At 36.1% G+C, this 17,576-nt stretch overlaps 1 protein-coding gene across 6 annotated transcripts in view; it reads left to right on the top strand.

The window, feature by feature from the left end:
* PMS1 (PMS1 homolog 1, mismatch repair system component) overlaps positions 1–17,576 on the top strand; it is a 90,815-nt gene that overhangs the window by 24,076 nt on the left and 49,163 nt on the right. For 5 of the 6 annotated variants that reach the window (XM_002749560.7, XM_035304246.3, XM_035304245.3 and 2 more), the window contains one exon: positions 9,373–9,536. In XM_002749560.7, the coding sequence (XP_002749606.3) occupies positions 9,373–9,536 (164 nt within the window). Of the gene's footprint in view, positions 1–3,723; positions 4,106–9,372; positions 9,537–17,576 lie in introns of those variants that run through there. The other variant, XM_008999078.5, reaches the window with a different exon arrangement.

Genomic DNA, 17,576 nt, shown 5'->3' with positions numbered 1-17,576 from the left:
GACGGGATTTTGCCATGTTGGTCAGGCTGGTCTCAAACTCCTGACCTCAAGCAATCTGTTCACCTCGGCCTCCCAAAGTGCTGGGATTATAAGCATGAGCCACCGTGCCCAGCCTATAAAACATATTTTTAAATGTTTAAAAATAGTTTAATAGAAATTCCAGCTCTGGCTTTTCTAGGTGTAGATATTTGTTTTCTGAATTAATTTAGTCATTTAAAATGATTTATGTGTTTAACAGTATGTCACCTTAAGTTGCCCTTATCTTCTGTTCACTTCCATTTTAAAGCATTTTTTTTAAACTAAAAAGAAAAATCTCTGTCTTTTAGATTATTTTACCAAGTATGTGGAGTAAATTATTTGTGTTAGTCCTATCATTTTCTGTCATCAGATCTATTCCCTTTACCCTGGGTAATCAGTATGAAGCTTTCTAAATTGATTTACCCTCCTGGACAAATTCTTTTAATACCTTTCAGTACTTCTGCCTTAGAAATTTCTCATATATCAAAAGTATATTTAAAGGGCTCTGATCAGGGTATTTCCTTTCTCCGCCGTGTTACTAGAGTAGAACATCATGTTCTTTATAAATTCCTACTGTGTGTGATTGTGCATGTATTAAAAGATCTTTTCATCTTAATTTAAGAATGGAACTTTTATTAATTAAATATTTTAAGAAAACATTCTGATGTATTCAACAACCATACCTTTCATTAGGAATATAAATAGCTGCCATTCTAATAAATGGCATACCATAGGGTCATGTAAAAATATAACAGGGAGCATATTACAAGACTGCAGTTTAATTTTGGTGTTTGTAGGATTGCTAAAGTTAGAGAGCCGAATGATTTTCTTGTAAAACATAATAGTATAAAGGGACCTCCTCCCTATTGGCCAATATTACCTGGTACTTTTAAGGAAACACAGTTTTTGTTTGTTTGTTTTTCATTTTTTGGTTTTTTTTTCTTGAGACAGGGCTCATTTGGAAAGAGAAAAGACTTTTCCATCAGTATGTTTTATTCAAACATATAATTCTCATTATTCTCAATTGGCTGAATGCAGTGGCTCATACTCCAGCACTTTGGGAGGCCAAGGTGGGCAGATCTTGAGGTCAGGAGTTCGAGATCAGCCTGTCTGACATGGTGAAACCTCGTCTCTACTAAAAATACAAAAAATTAGCTGGGCATGGTTGCTGGCGCCTGTAATCCCAGCTACTCAGGAGGCTGAGACAGGAGACTCACATGAACCCGGGAGGTGGAGGTTGCAGTGAGCCAAGATTGTGCCATCACACTCCAGCTTGGACACCAAGAGCAAAACTCCATCTCAAATAATAATAATAATTCTCAATTTAGTTTCACAGGATATTTTTAGGTGATGAAGCAATAATTTATCAATATACAGATTAGGCATAGTGTGGTCCTAGATAGATAACATATATTTAAAAATCAGGTCTCTCTTTTTACTTTCGTATACACATTTATATTTTGCCCTCTTGATTTCTGTCTTCTGTCTAGTGCGTGCCATTATATTTGTCATCTAGGAACTTACAGACTAGTGGGGAACACAGATGAGCGAATAATGACAAAATGAAGTCACTGACTTTAGAGAGAGGTTAGCAAGTTTTTCAGAAAAGATGACATTTAAGTTTGAAGATGGTAGGAGTTTGAAGATGATAGGTAAGAAGACATGGAGTATAACCTTTCGGCAAGAGAAAAATGATGGATACAGAGTTCAAGACACCATTGTAGCAATGGAGGAAAAGCATCATTTTAAAAATTTGTATTCGTTAAACTATGAAGAACTGTGTCACAGAGAAGTTTAAATGAACTAAGCCCAAGAGAAAGACTACCTCTTCCTAGAAAAGAAGTGCCTGGGGCCATTTGCATCCCTGGGAGTATAAACTGAGTCTGGAGGAATAGGTGGATAAAGGAGCAGTCCTTCTGTAAATAAGGGATCTTTTATGGTACTAGGAGAAACCAGCTGAACTTTTAATAGCCACTTGTGGGCTGACATGACTGATTGGAATATGGGATCCTCAAACAGGGCTAGCCCACCCCACACACTGAATCTCAGCAGGACTTTTGTTGAGTAAAACGTGATGAAGAAAATTGGGACTGAGCTAGAGAAAGAAAGATCTTAAAGCCTTGCTAGAGGAAGAGACCTGATTCCATCTTCAAGACATTTGAAACCAGAGGTGAACCGAAACTAATAGGTTCAACTCAGATAACTAGTTGAACCTATTAGTTAGATTGAAGAGATCTGTTCTTCATCCTACTTGCTTGGCAGGAAACAAAACACTTTTTCTGGGAGAAAATATTTTCTTCTTCCGTATCTATTCTTTTATACACGAGTTTTGACAAAAATAAAAATTTTGAGAGACTTGAGGAAAGTGGGATCCATAATCAAGAGAAAAAACAGTGTAAACAAACTCACCAATAACCCAGATGTTTGAATTAACAGCAAAAAACTTAGAAAAAAAAACTTATGTTAAAGAATTTAGAAGAAAAGATGGTCAAAATTGGTAAGAAGGTAGCAAATTTCAACAGAGAAATGGAAACTAAAGAACTAAATGGAAATTCTAGAATGAAAAAAGTACTATGTCTGAAGAATTAATTGGACGGACTTATTGGAGTCAGGTCAATAAAAATGTTGTAGACAAAAGCCCCAAAAGTAGAATGAAAAAAGAGCATCAGAGACCTGTGGCAACATTAAATGGTATAACATGTGACTGAAATCTCAGGAGAGAGAGACAGTGGGGCAGAACAGAATTCGAAATGAAAATAACTGAGGGCTGGGCACGGTGGCTCACACATTTAATCCTAGCACTTTGGGAGGCCGAGGTAGGCAGATCACTTGAGGTCAGGAGTTTGAGATCAGCCTGGCCAACATGGTTAAACCCTGTCTCTACTAAAAATACAAAAATTAGCCAATTTTTTGTATTTTGGTATGTGCCTGTAATCCTGGCTACTTGGGTGGCTAAGGCAGGGGAATCTCTTGAATCCAGGAGTTGGAGGTTGCAGTAAACCAAAATCATGCCACTGCACTGTAGCCTGAGCCACAGAGTAAGACTCTGTCTCAAAAAAAATAAAAATAAAAATTTAAAAAGTTTACAAAAAAGGAAAATGTCTGAGAATGTTCCAAGATTTTTGAAAAGTTGTAAAGTCACATACCAAGGACAATAAACAGAACCAAGTGGAATAAAAATAAACAACCATAGCTAACCACATCATAATTGAATTACTGAAAACCAGTAATGTGTTGGACAGGACTGTTGTTAAGGCAGTATATTATGCTTTAATTGGAAGTGTTTTTTTCTTTTTTAGAGATTCATAAAAATATGATGCTGTTTACAGCTTTCAGGAAATATTAAAGGTAGCCAGAGAACAAAATAACATTGAATTCAGAGGAACAATAAAAATGACAGCTGATTTCCCATCAGAAACATGTAACCCCCAAAAAATGGAATGACATCTTTTAAATATTTAAAAATTTTTTGGCCAGGGACAGTGGCTCATGCCTGTAATCCCAGCACTTTGGGAGGCTGAGGCAGGCGGATCATCTGAGGTCAGGAGTTCAAGACCAGCCGGACCAACATGGCAAAACCCCATCTCTACTGAAAATACAAAAATTAGCTGGGTGTGGTGGTGCATACTTGTAATCCCAGCTACTTGGGAGGCTGAGGTAAGAGAATCACTTGAACCCAAGGAGGCAGAGGTTGCAGTGAGCCGGGATTGTGCCACTCTACTCTAGCTGCTTGGGTGACAGAATGAGACTCTGTCTCAAAAAAAAAAAGAATTTTTTTTTCATTGTAGACTGTTATAACCAGTAAAATGCCCTTTAAAGAATGAGGACAAAAAGAAGGCAATTTCATACAAATAAAACAGAGAGAATCTGCCTCCATGTGCAATAAGAAATACTAACAGAGTTTTTAAGCTGAAGGAAAATGATCTACACAGCAACCTGAATCTGCAAGAAGGAAAGAAAAGCACTAGAAAATGTGTGGGAAAAAAATGGAAAGAGTATTTTAAAAATTTATTTTACTAAAGCAAAATCAGCATACTGTGGAGTTTATAACAGAAAAGTAAAATGTACGACAAAAACTTTACAAAAGGTAAGAGTAAATGAGGTAAGCGTATAAAGTTGTGATTATATGCCACTAAAAGTAATACAGAATTATTTAGCTAGAAAGCCAATAAAACGAAGTACTAAGAATGATGTGGCAGAGTTCAGTGTGAGGATTTAGAGTAATAGAAGCAGTAGATTTAGCTTAGAAAATGGTAGCATAGATGTTAGATTAGGAAGGGCCTTTTACATCATACCAGGTAGTTTGTACCTTACCATCGTAAGCCGTTGGAATTTATTTTAGGCAGAAGGTTGATATGATGTTATTTACAAAATTAACTAGTAGGATTGATATTATGTTATTTACAAGATTAACTGATAATTTCTACTATAAATTTTGTCTTACTGTAAGAGATACTAGAACTGCTAGGGTTTGAGGGGAGGGAAAGGACTTTACATAAATTTGAGAGAGACTTTTAGGATAGAATAAGCTAGACCTATAAGACTTATGCAATATTGCAGTAAGAAGTAGAGGAAAGGATCAATTTATTCTGTAGTATCTGCCTTTGGAAACTGTTGGATGTTGATGTTATATGAGGGAAAAAAAGGTTAGGTGTAGTATCCGACCCAAGGAAGAAGATAATGAGTTCCAGCCTGAGTGTGGTTGATTTCAGATACCTTGAGGATAATCAGGTGAAGATACTGGGTGAGCATCTGTCTATAAAACTTAAAAGAGGCCAGGTGTGGTAGCTAAAGCCTGTAGCTTTGGGAGGACAAGGCAGGTGGATTTCAAGGTCAGGAGTTCAAGAACAGCTTGGCCAATATGGTGAACCCCCCCCGCCCCCGTCTCTACTAAAAATACAAAAATTAGCCAGGTGTGGTGGCGCGTGCCTGTAGTCCCAGCTTGGAAGGCTGAGGCAGAAGAATCACTTGAACCTGGGAGGAGGAGGTTGCAGTGAGCTGAGATTGCATCACTGCACTCCATCCTAGCGACAGAGCCAGACTCTGTCTCAAAGGAAAAACGACACAACAACAAAAAAAACTTAAAAGAGTAGTGTAGGTCTTAGTTAATTCTAAGATGCACATTTTGTCACATTTAATATCCTAAAAACAAATTGTAGCTTATAATTAATGGCCTCCCAAAATCCTTTTTGGAAAGACAGCAATTTTGTATGTTCTTAGTGTTGTATCAATTGAGTTTTGTGCAATGTTGATAACTCATGTGTTGATTGAAGGAATAAATATCTTCATATTTTATTGCAACAAATGCTTTATGACACTTAAAAAGGGAAATAATCACAAGTAAATGAAGTGAAGCTGTGTTAAATGCCAAAGGATTGCTGTCATATATAAAGCATTGAAATTGAGGGCACCAGAAGAAATTGCCACATTTATGGGGATAAAGAAATTTCAAAGCAGTGAGAGGGTGATATGACCATTTCATGTGTTGCACAGGACTGATGTTAAGGCAGTATATCATAGTTAAATTGGAAGTGGTTTTTTTTTGTGTTTTTTTTTTTTTTTTTTAGAGATTCACAAAAGTATGACTGCTGCTTGCAACTTCTGTGAAAAGAATCATTGGCATATAGGTAGTAGTTGACGACATGAGAATGGAGGAAACATCTAGGGAGAACAAAGAATGAAGTGAGGTCTCTGTGAATAGTGTCTTGTATGGATTCTGGTGTGTATGTGTTTTCCGTTTAGCAGTGGAGGCAGAATGCATACCTGCTGTGATTGCTAAATGCGTACACTTCTAAATTCATCAGCTTCTGCTCCAAAATTTGGCAGTGACCTGTTTACTTTCCTAAGGCAAAGAATAGTAGCACCAAAGTGTTACTAGTGAGAAATACCATGGTATTCCAAGGAATTTAATCCGGCCTTTGGAAGTAATGTGTGCAGTTAAGCCAAGGAAATGCTCTACATAAAAATAGATGAAGACCCCCCTTCACCAAAATCGTTAGTAATGTTATATGCTGACGAGGACCCGATCAAGAAAAAAGCAGGAAAAAATCAAGTGTGAGCAAAATAGGAATATTGCCCTTCCTTTAGTCTTTTTCTACAAAGATTTTTTTCCTCCAATCTTATTTTTTATAGTAAATTTCCTTTCAAAAATGACAAATACTATGTATCTTCCATAAATAAATAAATAATTCAAATACAAACTTTATTTTTATTACTTTCTCTTATTTTCTTTCTTCAATATATTCATTTAAGACTTTTTTGTTAAATGCCTACAGATTATTGGTCATTGTTTAAGGTGCTAGGGATATAATGGTAAACATGGTAGTCCTTTGCTCTTTTACTTGTATCCTAAGAGGGGAGGTAGACAAAAGTTTTTTCAACTAGTGACATTTTCTAAAAAGAAAGGAACCATAATTCCAGTGTAGAAGCAGCAGCCTTGGATAGGGCATTTAGGGATGGATTTTCAAAAGACATACTCAAGCTGAGATCTGAAGGAGTTAGCTATGGCAAGGTTGATGGAAGAACATGTACAAAGGGTCTGTGGTGGAAACAAGTCTGACGTGCTGTAGGAACAGAAGGAAGGACATTGGTAGGAGAGAAGATAGCCATGGACCAGGTTATGTAGGATCATGTAAGCTTTATACCTCTTCATTCCCACCCCTTTTCTCCAGTTAACCAGTGTTACTGATATGGTTTGACTCTGTGTCCCCACCCAAATATCATCTCAAATTGTAATCCCCATGAGTTGAGGGAGGGACCTGTAATCCCCGCTAGTCAAGAGAAGGTGGTGATTGGATCATGAGGGTGGTTTCTCCCATGCTGTTCTCAGGAATAGTGAGTTCTCAGGAGATCTGATGGTTCTGTAAGTGTTTGACAGTCCCTCCTTCATACGCTCATACTCTCTCCTGCCACCTTGTGAAGAAGGTGCCTGCTTCTCCTTCCGCCATGAATGTAAATTTCCTGAGGCCTCCCCAGCCATGTGGAGCTGTGAGTCTTAACTTCCTTTGTCTACAGATTACACAGTCTGGGGTAGTATCTTCATAGTAGTGTGAGAACCAAGGGACTAATGCTGATAATAGCTTAATAATAGTTTATAACATTGAATTACGAGCTATTGTTAGGCCTTCACTTACATTATATATCTTTCTTTTCATGAATCCTTATTTAAGTTATATTGAAAAGTGCACCCACATTAGGATCTTCTGTTTACAGTCAATCTTTTAAGATGCTTTGCTTACCACATTTATTTTCTCATCATGTCATCATAAAATATGTTTTTTCCCACTTAGAAACAGGGTCTTGCTCTGTCACCCGGGCTTGAGTGCAGTGGCATAATCATAGCTCACTGCAGCCTTGAACTCCTGGGCTCACAGGATACTCTCACCTCAGCCTCCCATGACACGATGGCATGTACTACCATGCCAGGCTAATTTTTTATATTTTAAAGATAAGGTCTCACTTTCTTGCCCAGACTAGACTGGTCTCTACTTCCTGGGCTCAAGCCATCCCTACTGCCTAAGGCTCCCAAGTAGTTGGGATTATAGGTGTACCCACCACACCTGGAGAAATCTCTATTTTGATATTATTGTCGTTTGGTTAGAGTTTATCTTCCATTATTTTCATCAAATACATTTGGGTGATATGCTTCTGGATCTTTGCAAGTCCAAAAATGTCTTTATTTTGCCCTATACCTGGGTGTCAGTTTCTTAATTTCTTCTTAATAGTTTATAAATTGTTTGTCTTCTAGTGTTATAGGTGAGAAATTTGATGTTAGTCTTTTTCTAAGAAACTTGTTCTTTCTCTATGAGAGTTTGTAAAATTATTTTCTTGTCCTCAAAATTTAGAATTTCCAGTAGAATATAGTTTTTTTCTTTTTAAGATATTCCTTATAATGAAGTAAGCTCTTGAAATCTGTACTTAAGCCTTTAACACCAGCAAGTTTTCTTCTATTATTTATTTAACTACATGTCCATTTCTTTCTTTTTCTCCTATTAGAACTTTAAAACTACTAGTAATTTCTTTTTCTCCTCTTGGAACTTTAAAACTACATAAAATTTTATACTAGGGTTTCAAAGTCTTACATGTTCTTTATGATTACCATTTTCTTTATGTTTTTGCCCTATATTATAAGCAGTAGGACAAAGATTGACCTATTGCGACAACTTTGGCCTTTTTGACTGATTCATGGTAATAAATATATTTTACGTAACAACCCATTTCACACATAGCTAATCAAAACAATGTCATGACATATTTAATCTAACTATAGGTGATGCACTCTGTTTTATCTTTTTATTCTATTTTATTTAAAAAGAAAAAAGATGGTCATTGTTAAATACGAAATCAGTGGTTCTCAACCAGGACAACTTTGTTTCCCAGGGAACATTTGGCAGTATCTGGAGATATTTGATTGTCACAACTAGGGAGGATGTTACTGGCATCTAATGGGTAAGAGGCCAGAGATGCTGCTAAACATTCTACAATGCTCATGACAGTCCCCTACAACAAATTATCTGGCCAAATGTCAGTGCTACCAAGGTTGAGAAATACTACATTCCACATTTATTTCATTACTCCTCAGTGTAATGATTCTCTACTCTGACTGTACATTCACAAGAATCACCTGGGAAGATTGATGTCATAACTCTGAGATTAACTGGTGACTAGTAGTTTTAAAATGTTTCTTTCTTCAATGTTTTAAAAATATTGACCTATCGTATATAGCTATGACAAACAGTCAGTCCTAATTTTATATGGCAGTGGCCTTTTTTTTTGAGTAAAAGCCAGTGGTTAACCTGATAGTACAGCAGTATAATATTTACACCTTTGTTCAGCTTTTCAGTTAAATTAATTTATAAGTTAAGGGAATTCTTTTGTTAGATTATCCTGTGTTTTTGAATGTTGTTGAAAATGAGGTAAATTAAACTAGGTTACTAGATATTATTTCAGGCAAGAATTTCCAGTGACATAAGGTTATTACATACACTGTGTAATCTTTTGTGTCCTGTAGATTGTGAAGTCCAGAGTAAGCCCCATTCCCAGGTAGTTTGAGCACCAGCAGATTTCTTACGATACTGCATTATTGTAAGCCCATGTTTCCCCACAGTGATAGAAGTAAGATTCTGGTTGTTTAGACCACATAGAAGAGGTCATACTTCATAGTTCAGTATAGTTACAAAATAGTAGAGTCTAGCATGGAATCAGAATAGTTTGCAAAGTTGGACCTTTGGGTTTCTAGAATTGGAGAAGGAGGCTTTCAGTTATAGAAGGGGTTAATTACAAATTGTATATGGATTTGAAGATCTGTGAAGTTCCTTCCAAATCTAAGTATGTTTTTCTCTTGTCCGCCAATAGGTACAACCGTAACTGCTTTAAGATTATTTAAGAATCTACCTGTAAGAAAGCAGTTTTACTCAACTGCTAAAAAATGTAAAGATGAAATAAAAAAGATCCAAGATCTCCTCATGAGCTATGGTATCCTTAAACCTGACTTAAGGATTGTTTTTGTACATAACAAGGTAAGCATTATTTTATTTTTATAAGTTTTTTGGTATATGATATAATAAAAAGAACAATGTTTATTTTCTAAATCAGTTAGATAAGAGCTATGACTAAATGTTTGTGTGCCCTCACAAAATTATTTGTTGAAAACCTAATCACTATGTGATGTTATCAGGGCATGGGGCCTTTGGGGAGTGAAATTCATGCCCTTAAAATAAAGGAGACCTGAGAGGGGCTACCTGTTTTCTTCTTCCATGTGAGGAGGCCACTACATAGTCAGAGGCACCATCTATGAACCAGAAAGTGGGACCCCACTAGATACCAAGTCATCTGGTACCTTGATCTTGGACTTTTCAGCCTCCTAAATTTTGAGGAATAAATTTCCATTGTTTATAAGCTACTTGTTTATGGTATTTTGCTATAGCAGCCCAAAGATAATATGTAAAGAGTCTTTTTTTTCAAAATATTAGTCCACATTTGTCTAGTTTTATCTTTATTACGTAAAGAGTGTCTTTAATTTGTTGCCCTATATCTATATGAAATATGGTTGAACCTTTCATTTATTAATCTCTAAAATCAGGGATTTCCCCCGACAGACTTTTTCGTCTAAGAAATGGCTTGAGTGCTTACTTTTATCAGGTGGTATGATCTGGAAATATGAAAATGAATAAGATGGGTTCTTTTCCTTTAAAGACTTCACAGTTTAGTGACATTTTTCACCTTCTAAACTGTTTATTTTTTGGAAGTGTGTGTGTGTCAGAAGGATACAAGTGTAATTTTGTTACATGGATATGTTGTGTAGTGGTGAAGTCAGAGCTTTTAGTATATCCATCACCAGAATAACATACATTTACCTTTTAATAGTTTGTCATCATCCAGCCTCCTCCCTCTCTAACCCTTCTGAGCCTCCATTGTCTGTCATTCTACATTCCACACTCTATGTTCATACATATGGTTTAGCTTTTACTTTTAAGTGAAAACATGCAGTATTTGTCTTTTTCTGAGTTTCACTTAAGATAATGACTTCCAGTTCCATTGTTGTTGCTGCAAAAGATGTGATTTCATTCGTTTTTATGGTTGAATAGTATTCCACTGTGTATACATACACATTTTCTTCATTCAGTTATACATTGATAGCACTTGAGTTGGTTCTATAAATTTGCTGTTGTGAATAATGGTGTGATGAACATATGAGTGCAAGTGTCCTTCTGGTATAACGATTTCCTTTGGGTAGATACCCAGTAGGGAGATTACTTGGTCAAATGATAGTTCTATTTTTAGTTCTTTTAGAAATCTCTGTACTGTTTTCCATAGAGGTTATGCTAATTTACATTCCCATCAGCAGTGAGTAAATGTTCCCTTCTCTCTGCATCCTCGCCAACATCTGTTATTTTCATCTTTTTAATCATTGCCGTTCTAAGGCAAGATGATATCTCACTGTGGTTTAATTTGCATTTTTCTGGTGATGAGTGATATTGAGCATTTTTTCATGCGCTTGCTGGTCATTTGTCTTCTTTTGACAAATGTCAATTCATATCCTTTGCCCACTTTTTAATGGGATTTTTTGTTTTTGATTTTAGTTTTTTGAGCTCTTCATACATTCCAGATGTTATCTCTGTTGTATACATAGTTCGCAAATATTTTCTCCTATTCTGCAGGCCATCTAATCACTCTGTTGATTATTTCTTTTGCTGTGCAGAAGGTTTTGAATTTAAGGGAAACTCCACCTCCTTTCCATTTTTCGAAGCAGGGCTGATAAGAGAGCGTAGTCATCATGTTGCTTGATGAATCTTAAAGGAAAGGTTTATATGTTTTCTAATTCTGTTTATCTGATGAAATTTCACATGGGTATCTTGCAGGAAAGCGAACTACACAGCAGTGTGGAAACCTGATGTAGAATAAGGAATTAACATTTATTGAGGACCTGTGCTTGTTGCATTTAGTTTTCTGTACAATGCCAGGACCTGTGCTTGTTGCATTTAGTTTTCTGTACTCCTTACAGCAACAACCAAGTGATGTAGGGATTGTATCCGTTTTGTAATTGCTCTCTGAATGGAATTCAGATAGGTTTAATACTTTGCTTATTGTTATGCAACTAGTAAATTGAGATGGGATTTGAAACTTAGCATTCCTTCAGAGTGCTTTACACGCTACTGTGTTCTCTTCCTTTTTTTTTTTCTTTCTCTTTTTTAATTGAGAGGATCTCGTTCTGTCACCCAGGCTGGAGGGCCATGGCACGAACACAGCTCACTGAAGACTTAGACTCTGGCAGTCCCTTCCACTTCAGCCTCCAGAGTAGCTAGGGCTACACGTGAATACCACCATGCCTGGCTCATTTTTAATTTCTTTTGTAGAGATATGGTGAGGTCTCCCTACATTGCCTGGGCTGGTCTCAAACTTCTGAGCTTCCAAACTGTACACCCTCCTCGGCCTTCCAAAGTGCTGGGATTACAGGTGTGCACTCCTATGCCTGATCTTTTTTCCTATTTAAATACTACTTTATATTTATATAGTTCTTTCCCAGGTTTCAGAACAGTTAAAATAACTTTATGAGCTAGAAAGCATTATCTCTGTTTATATGGGAGAACTTAAAGCTCAGAGCAATTAAAGGAATTGTTTTATATATTATAGTAATAATGCTGAGGTCAGAACCATTTTTGATTCAGTTTTCTTGTCAGGAAGATTATTAAATAAAGCCATGGTAGAATATTGAATGTTTTTGAGCAAGATCTTTGATCATTTAAAATAAAGGAAAAAGTTAAGAATAGTAACCTTTTCCTGCTGGCGTGGAGCTCAACCAGATAATACCTTGAGATCCCTTCCAGCTCTATGATGCTATGATTCCTCAGGATGTTAATGGATGGAAGCTCATCCTACTAATAAAAATAACCCTATGGCCTCTGGATCCCGAGGATATTTAGTAATAATTTCGTTTGTCCACAAATTAATAAAAGACCAACATCAGAAAAACATAATAATTAGGAAGAAAAAACAGATGAAAAAGGTAACATATAAAGAGAAATATGTGGTGGCGCGTGCCTGTAATCCCAGCTACTCAGGAGGCTGAGGCAGAATTGGCTGAACCCAGGAGGCGGAGGTTGCAGTGAGCCAAGATCGCGCCATTGAACTCCAGCCTGGGTAACAAGAGCGAAACTTGGTCTCAAAAAAAAAAAAAAAGAGAAATACGAATTATATATTTGTAAAAGATAAGTGAGTACATGAGAAACATTTTAAGCAAGAAAATATAATAAGTGAAGGCCAGGTATGGTGGCTCATGCCTGTAATCCCAGCACTTTGGGAGGCCTAGGTGGGTGATCATTGAGGTTAGGAGTTTGAGACCAGCCTGGCAGACATGGTGAAACCCCATCTCTGTTAAAAATATAAAAATCAGATGGGCGTGGTACCTGTAATCCCGGCTACTCAGGAGGCTGAGGCAGGATAATCGCTTGAACCTGGGAGGTGGAGGTTGCAGTGAGCCGAGATCGCATCACTGCACTCTAGCCTGGGCGACAGAGTGAGACACCGTATCCAAAAATAAATAAATAATAATAGGTGAAAACAAGATTATTATCTCACATGATAGAAATGAATATATTAGAAATATTTGAAATGACAGAGTTCTTACTCATTTTAAGTCAAATATATGTCTTCTAAGGTTTTTTGAGAGGTTTATATCATTTTCCCAACCAATGTAAGATTATCAATGTAGGTATTTTCTTTAGAAACTGGAAAACAGGGGCCTTGGCCTCCACCCGCCTTCATGCCCCCCCCCCCTTGCGTGAGGGGGCAGAGGTGGGAGAGGTGGGGTGGAGGTGTTGGCGCTGCCACGTCTGGGCCACGGTTCCCAGCTGTCACGCGGGCAGTAGAGGAGCTGGGGCTGGTGCTGAAGCCGGATTTAGATCCGGTGCTGTTCATGCTGGTTGGGGAAAGTCTTACGCGCCTGGGTAGGAGCACAGACTGCCGGGCCTGGGGATCTTACTAGAAAGATAAAACCTGATGAAACTCCTGTGTTTGACCCAAGACCACTCAAAGTAATGAACTGGAGTCAGAATACAGCTACATTTTCTCCAGCCATTTTCCCAGCATCCTGGAGAAGGCTTGGTTTTGAGGCCTCTTTGTACTGCTGACTTAGAGATTTTTTTTTTAAGGTATGGGTCAGCTGACAGAGACTGGAGTTGCCAGCCCTGAACAATTTATGAAATCTTCTGAGCATATGAGGAAATCTGGACATTATTATGCTACAGTTGCAGAAGATGTGACTCTAAGACAGATTGTTGCTACAGCAACTCTGATAATAAAACAAATTCATCCATTCCTGTGCTAAGGGAGGAAGAATAGGAGATGTTGTCCTTAGTGATGAATGCAGAGGGAAGCAGCTTGGTAAATTGTTATTATCAGCCCTTTGCTAAGCAAGAAACTGAACTGTTAAAAGATTACCCTTGAATATCTACCAGAGAATGTTGGTTTCTGTAAAAAGTTCAGATGTACTGTATGTGAAGAAAACTACATGTGTCAGAGGTTTCTAAAGTAAAAATCTTATAAGAAAATTGTCAAAGGAGCTAATGCTTCAAGGCCACACTCTTCCTGAAGTTGAATTATTTTGTTGCTGCAGCCAAGTGGCCTCCATAAATACTGGATTGAAAAAATATTGTAATACTACAAATATAATGACATTTACAAAATTACTTTGGGCTGGTGGGACATGCTGTGAATTTAGATTACAAATGAATATTATAAAAGGGATGATTTTTAACCAAAGCCATCTGTTTTTAACTTGAATATTTTCTTGCATTGTATTTTTCTACAAGTTTGCCTTCATTTCTGAATGGTAGTCAAGAGTATGGGTAATAAGGAGTCATATGTCTGCTATCTGTATTGCTCATTTTAAAACTATATATATATTGAATAAAGGCTGTTTCTTATCAAATGCATAAAATTAAATATTTTTCTTTCAAAGAAACATCTCAATACTAAGTCAGCCTGGATAAATTAGTTGTTACAACTAAACATAGTGTAATCCAACATTGGTTGATCCCAATACAGGCAAACAAACTGGTCAGCCTTTTAAAGAAGTAGAAGAAATGAAAATTATTTGACAAGATTAAATGTAAAACAATTTAAATGTCTTACTGAAAGTTTAGGTAGGTCTATGTAGATAAAAAGTACCATTTGTCTTATCTGTGAATTATAATTACTCATTTGTTAAAAACACCTAAGAGCAATTGTAGTGGGACATCAGAGGTACTTTTTAAGCAGTGAATTAGCAAACCTCAGCATGTGTTTCTACCCTAATTTATTCTTTTCATGGATATCTGAAGCCTCTCTTCTAAGTTTTTTTCAAAAATGAAATATCACGAAATTGAGTGAAATACAATATTTAAAAATATATTGGACTGGATTTGTTAAATTCATAAAGTATTGATGGAAGCTTTCCTTTTTAATATGGCACTATCCTGGTCATTATCCTGTTTTTTTTTTCTATTTAATTATTTTTTAAAGTTAAAGAATTAAATACTTAAATGGTTCCAGTCTTTTGCATTCTATGTTATGTTAAACCTGTTTATTTGATGAGTAGTCTTCTGTTAGAAAAAAAGAAATTGAAAAGGAGTATTTATATTGTACTACATTTTATCATTTTTGGAGGACACTATATCAGAACTTATATTTAGCAAACACAAGTTCCTCTATAGCCTTCAGTAATTTCAGATGCAGTTAAATCCTGGAGAGTATGTTGAGAGTATTATACAGTGTAAAAGTAATGCAAAGTTACCAAAAGTCTTTTTTTAAAATTAAGTATTAGCTATTATTATACATTGAAATCATGGACTGACTTAGAATAAGCTATGTTCAAGCTTTTTTCTCATAGTAGATTTTAAAAATTTTTTATATTTTTTAATAGTGCTGTTGCACCTTTGAAATGTTAATATATATTGTTAAATCTCCCAGAATAGCATTGACATTATAAACTTTTTTGAACACTGAGTCCTGCTTTGCTCTTAGCCTTTTTCTTTTAAACATGCCTGCTTTCATCATTCTTTATGTACTTTTTTAAAGAATTTTTTTGTCTGCTTAAATTTAAACAGGGCAATATTGTTGTCTTTATTTTTTTTTCTGCATTGGAAACAATCATATTGCACATAATATGAGAAGTACTATTGCTATTTTGATAACTTGGATTAGGTAGTCTTCCTTCTTTTTATGAAGGTTTAACCTGCCAAGACATTCTTTGAATACTGATAATGTTGATGTTCTTGCCAGTATGGTTATGTTAGAAAGAGGTATTTTTCTTCTTTCATCACCATGTTCCTTGAAAGCGTAGTGAATAATGAGACAGCCAAAGGGAAATAATTTACAAGTGGATTCAGTGAGTTTATTTAAAGTAGATATCATTTGGAGAATTGCTAGAGCCATTCCTTAATGAGCACTACAGTTTTCAGCTTTAGTTGTAATAACTGAATCCCTGTGAGGTTCTACCATAAACATTTTTATTTATAAAGTAGTTATTTTGCAGAATTAACAGTTTTTCTCAATATGATAATACTTGAAACCAATTTAGGTTTCAGATATTATCTTAGCTATTTCATATGACCAAGCTTAATTTCATAGACCACTAGTTCAGAACATGTGAAATGTATGATTTCAAATAAGGGCTTCTCCTATATACATTATAATTGCTGATTTGTGTGTGTACTTGTTTTTCCAAAAATATTATTTGTGATTTTAAAAACTGTTTTGATTGAATTTTGTTTTGATGATTAGAGGCCCACTGGTACTGCAAACACTGAATTGGATGTCATTGATATAAGAAGGTTTTAACTGCTATGAAAGAGAGACATGAATTAAAGAATGTTTTCCTTCCTATTCCCACTTCCATATCACATGAGCATTAAGGCTTATTGAGGTGCTGGTTTTTCTGTGTTTTTGTTGTTGTTTGTTTGTTTTGAGGTCTGGAAGAATGAAGTCAGCTCTGAAGGGTTGAATCTCTCTGAATTCAGTTAATCTGGGAAGAGGCAGGGCCTTAACCAGGAACAGAGACCCAGAAAACTGGCCATGGAGATTTGGTAGTGTTGGCTGAAGATTTGGATTATAAGATGAAGATAAATAAGTGATGCCCTATAATATATATCCCCTACATTTATGATATTCTCCATGGTCATTTTTTCTTTCTCTACCTTTTACTCAAATCATCTTGAATGTCCCAAGTTTGCTTCAGCTGCACTATAGGGAATCAAGGAAAATTCTTTTGCCATGATTGGACCAATGTTAAGAGTCAGCTTTCCTCCCCCAATTCCAGCCAAGCTTGTGGAGTCAGTATAATCAGAGAGAGGCTCCAATTCAGGAGTGTGGCTCAAATGCCCCTTCCTTAGGAAGAAATTATTCCAGTGCCAATCTGGAAAGTTTGGGTGTGTTTTGTTTTTGGTTTTGTTTCTTTTTAAATTAAAGAAGGTGGATATCTTTTCAGATACATTTTAAGATTAGCTTGGGGCTGATTATCAATATGGTTTTGTTTGGGGACTTTTTTTTTGCTACTTACATATTAATAATGACAACATTTATTAAATTTTTTCATGTTTTCTTTTTTTTTTAAGGATTTTTTTACTTTTCACCTAAACTCTGTGAAATACGGAAAAGATAAAAGACATAGAAGTCAAATTTTAGTGTAGTTTCATGTTTGTAAGCACTGTTAGGAGTCTCTGAAGTCTTCCATTATCTTTCAATAGGACATTATTCCTCAACTGTTCCCATTGTGTTTTCCACATACTTCTGTTATGTCATTTTGCGTTAGTGGCAGTGATTTGCATCCTTTCTTTATTTGACAGCCTTTGTGGGAGGAAGGGCTGCATCTAATTCATCTATATTGACCTTATTACTGAGTGCATAGTGCAGGATGGAATATTAAATGAATTAGGTGGTACTAAAGCCAGTAGTAAGTATTTGAAACACTAGTTTTAAACACTCTGGCCTCTCTCAGACCTTTTTCATAATATTTATTAATAAAATTCATTCTTGGCCGGGTGTGGTGGCTCATCCCAGCACTTTGGGAGGCTGAGGCAGGT

Source organism: Callithrix jacchus, chromosome 6, assembly GCF_049354715.1.
Source record: "Callithrix jacchus isolate 240 chromosome 6, calJac240_pri, whole genome shotgun sequence".
Classification (NCBI taxonomy): Eukaryota; Metazoa; Chordata; class Mammalia; order Primates; family Cebidae; genus Callithrix; species Callithrix jacchus.
Note: the sequence above shows the minus strand (reverse complement) of the source record. Positions and strands in the feature narration are given on the sequence as shown.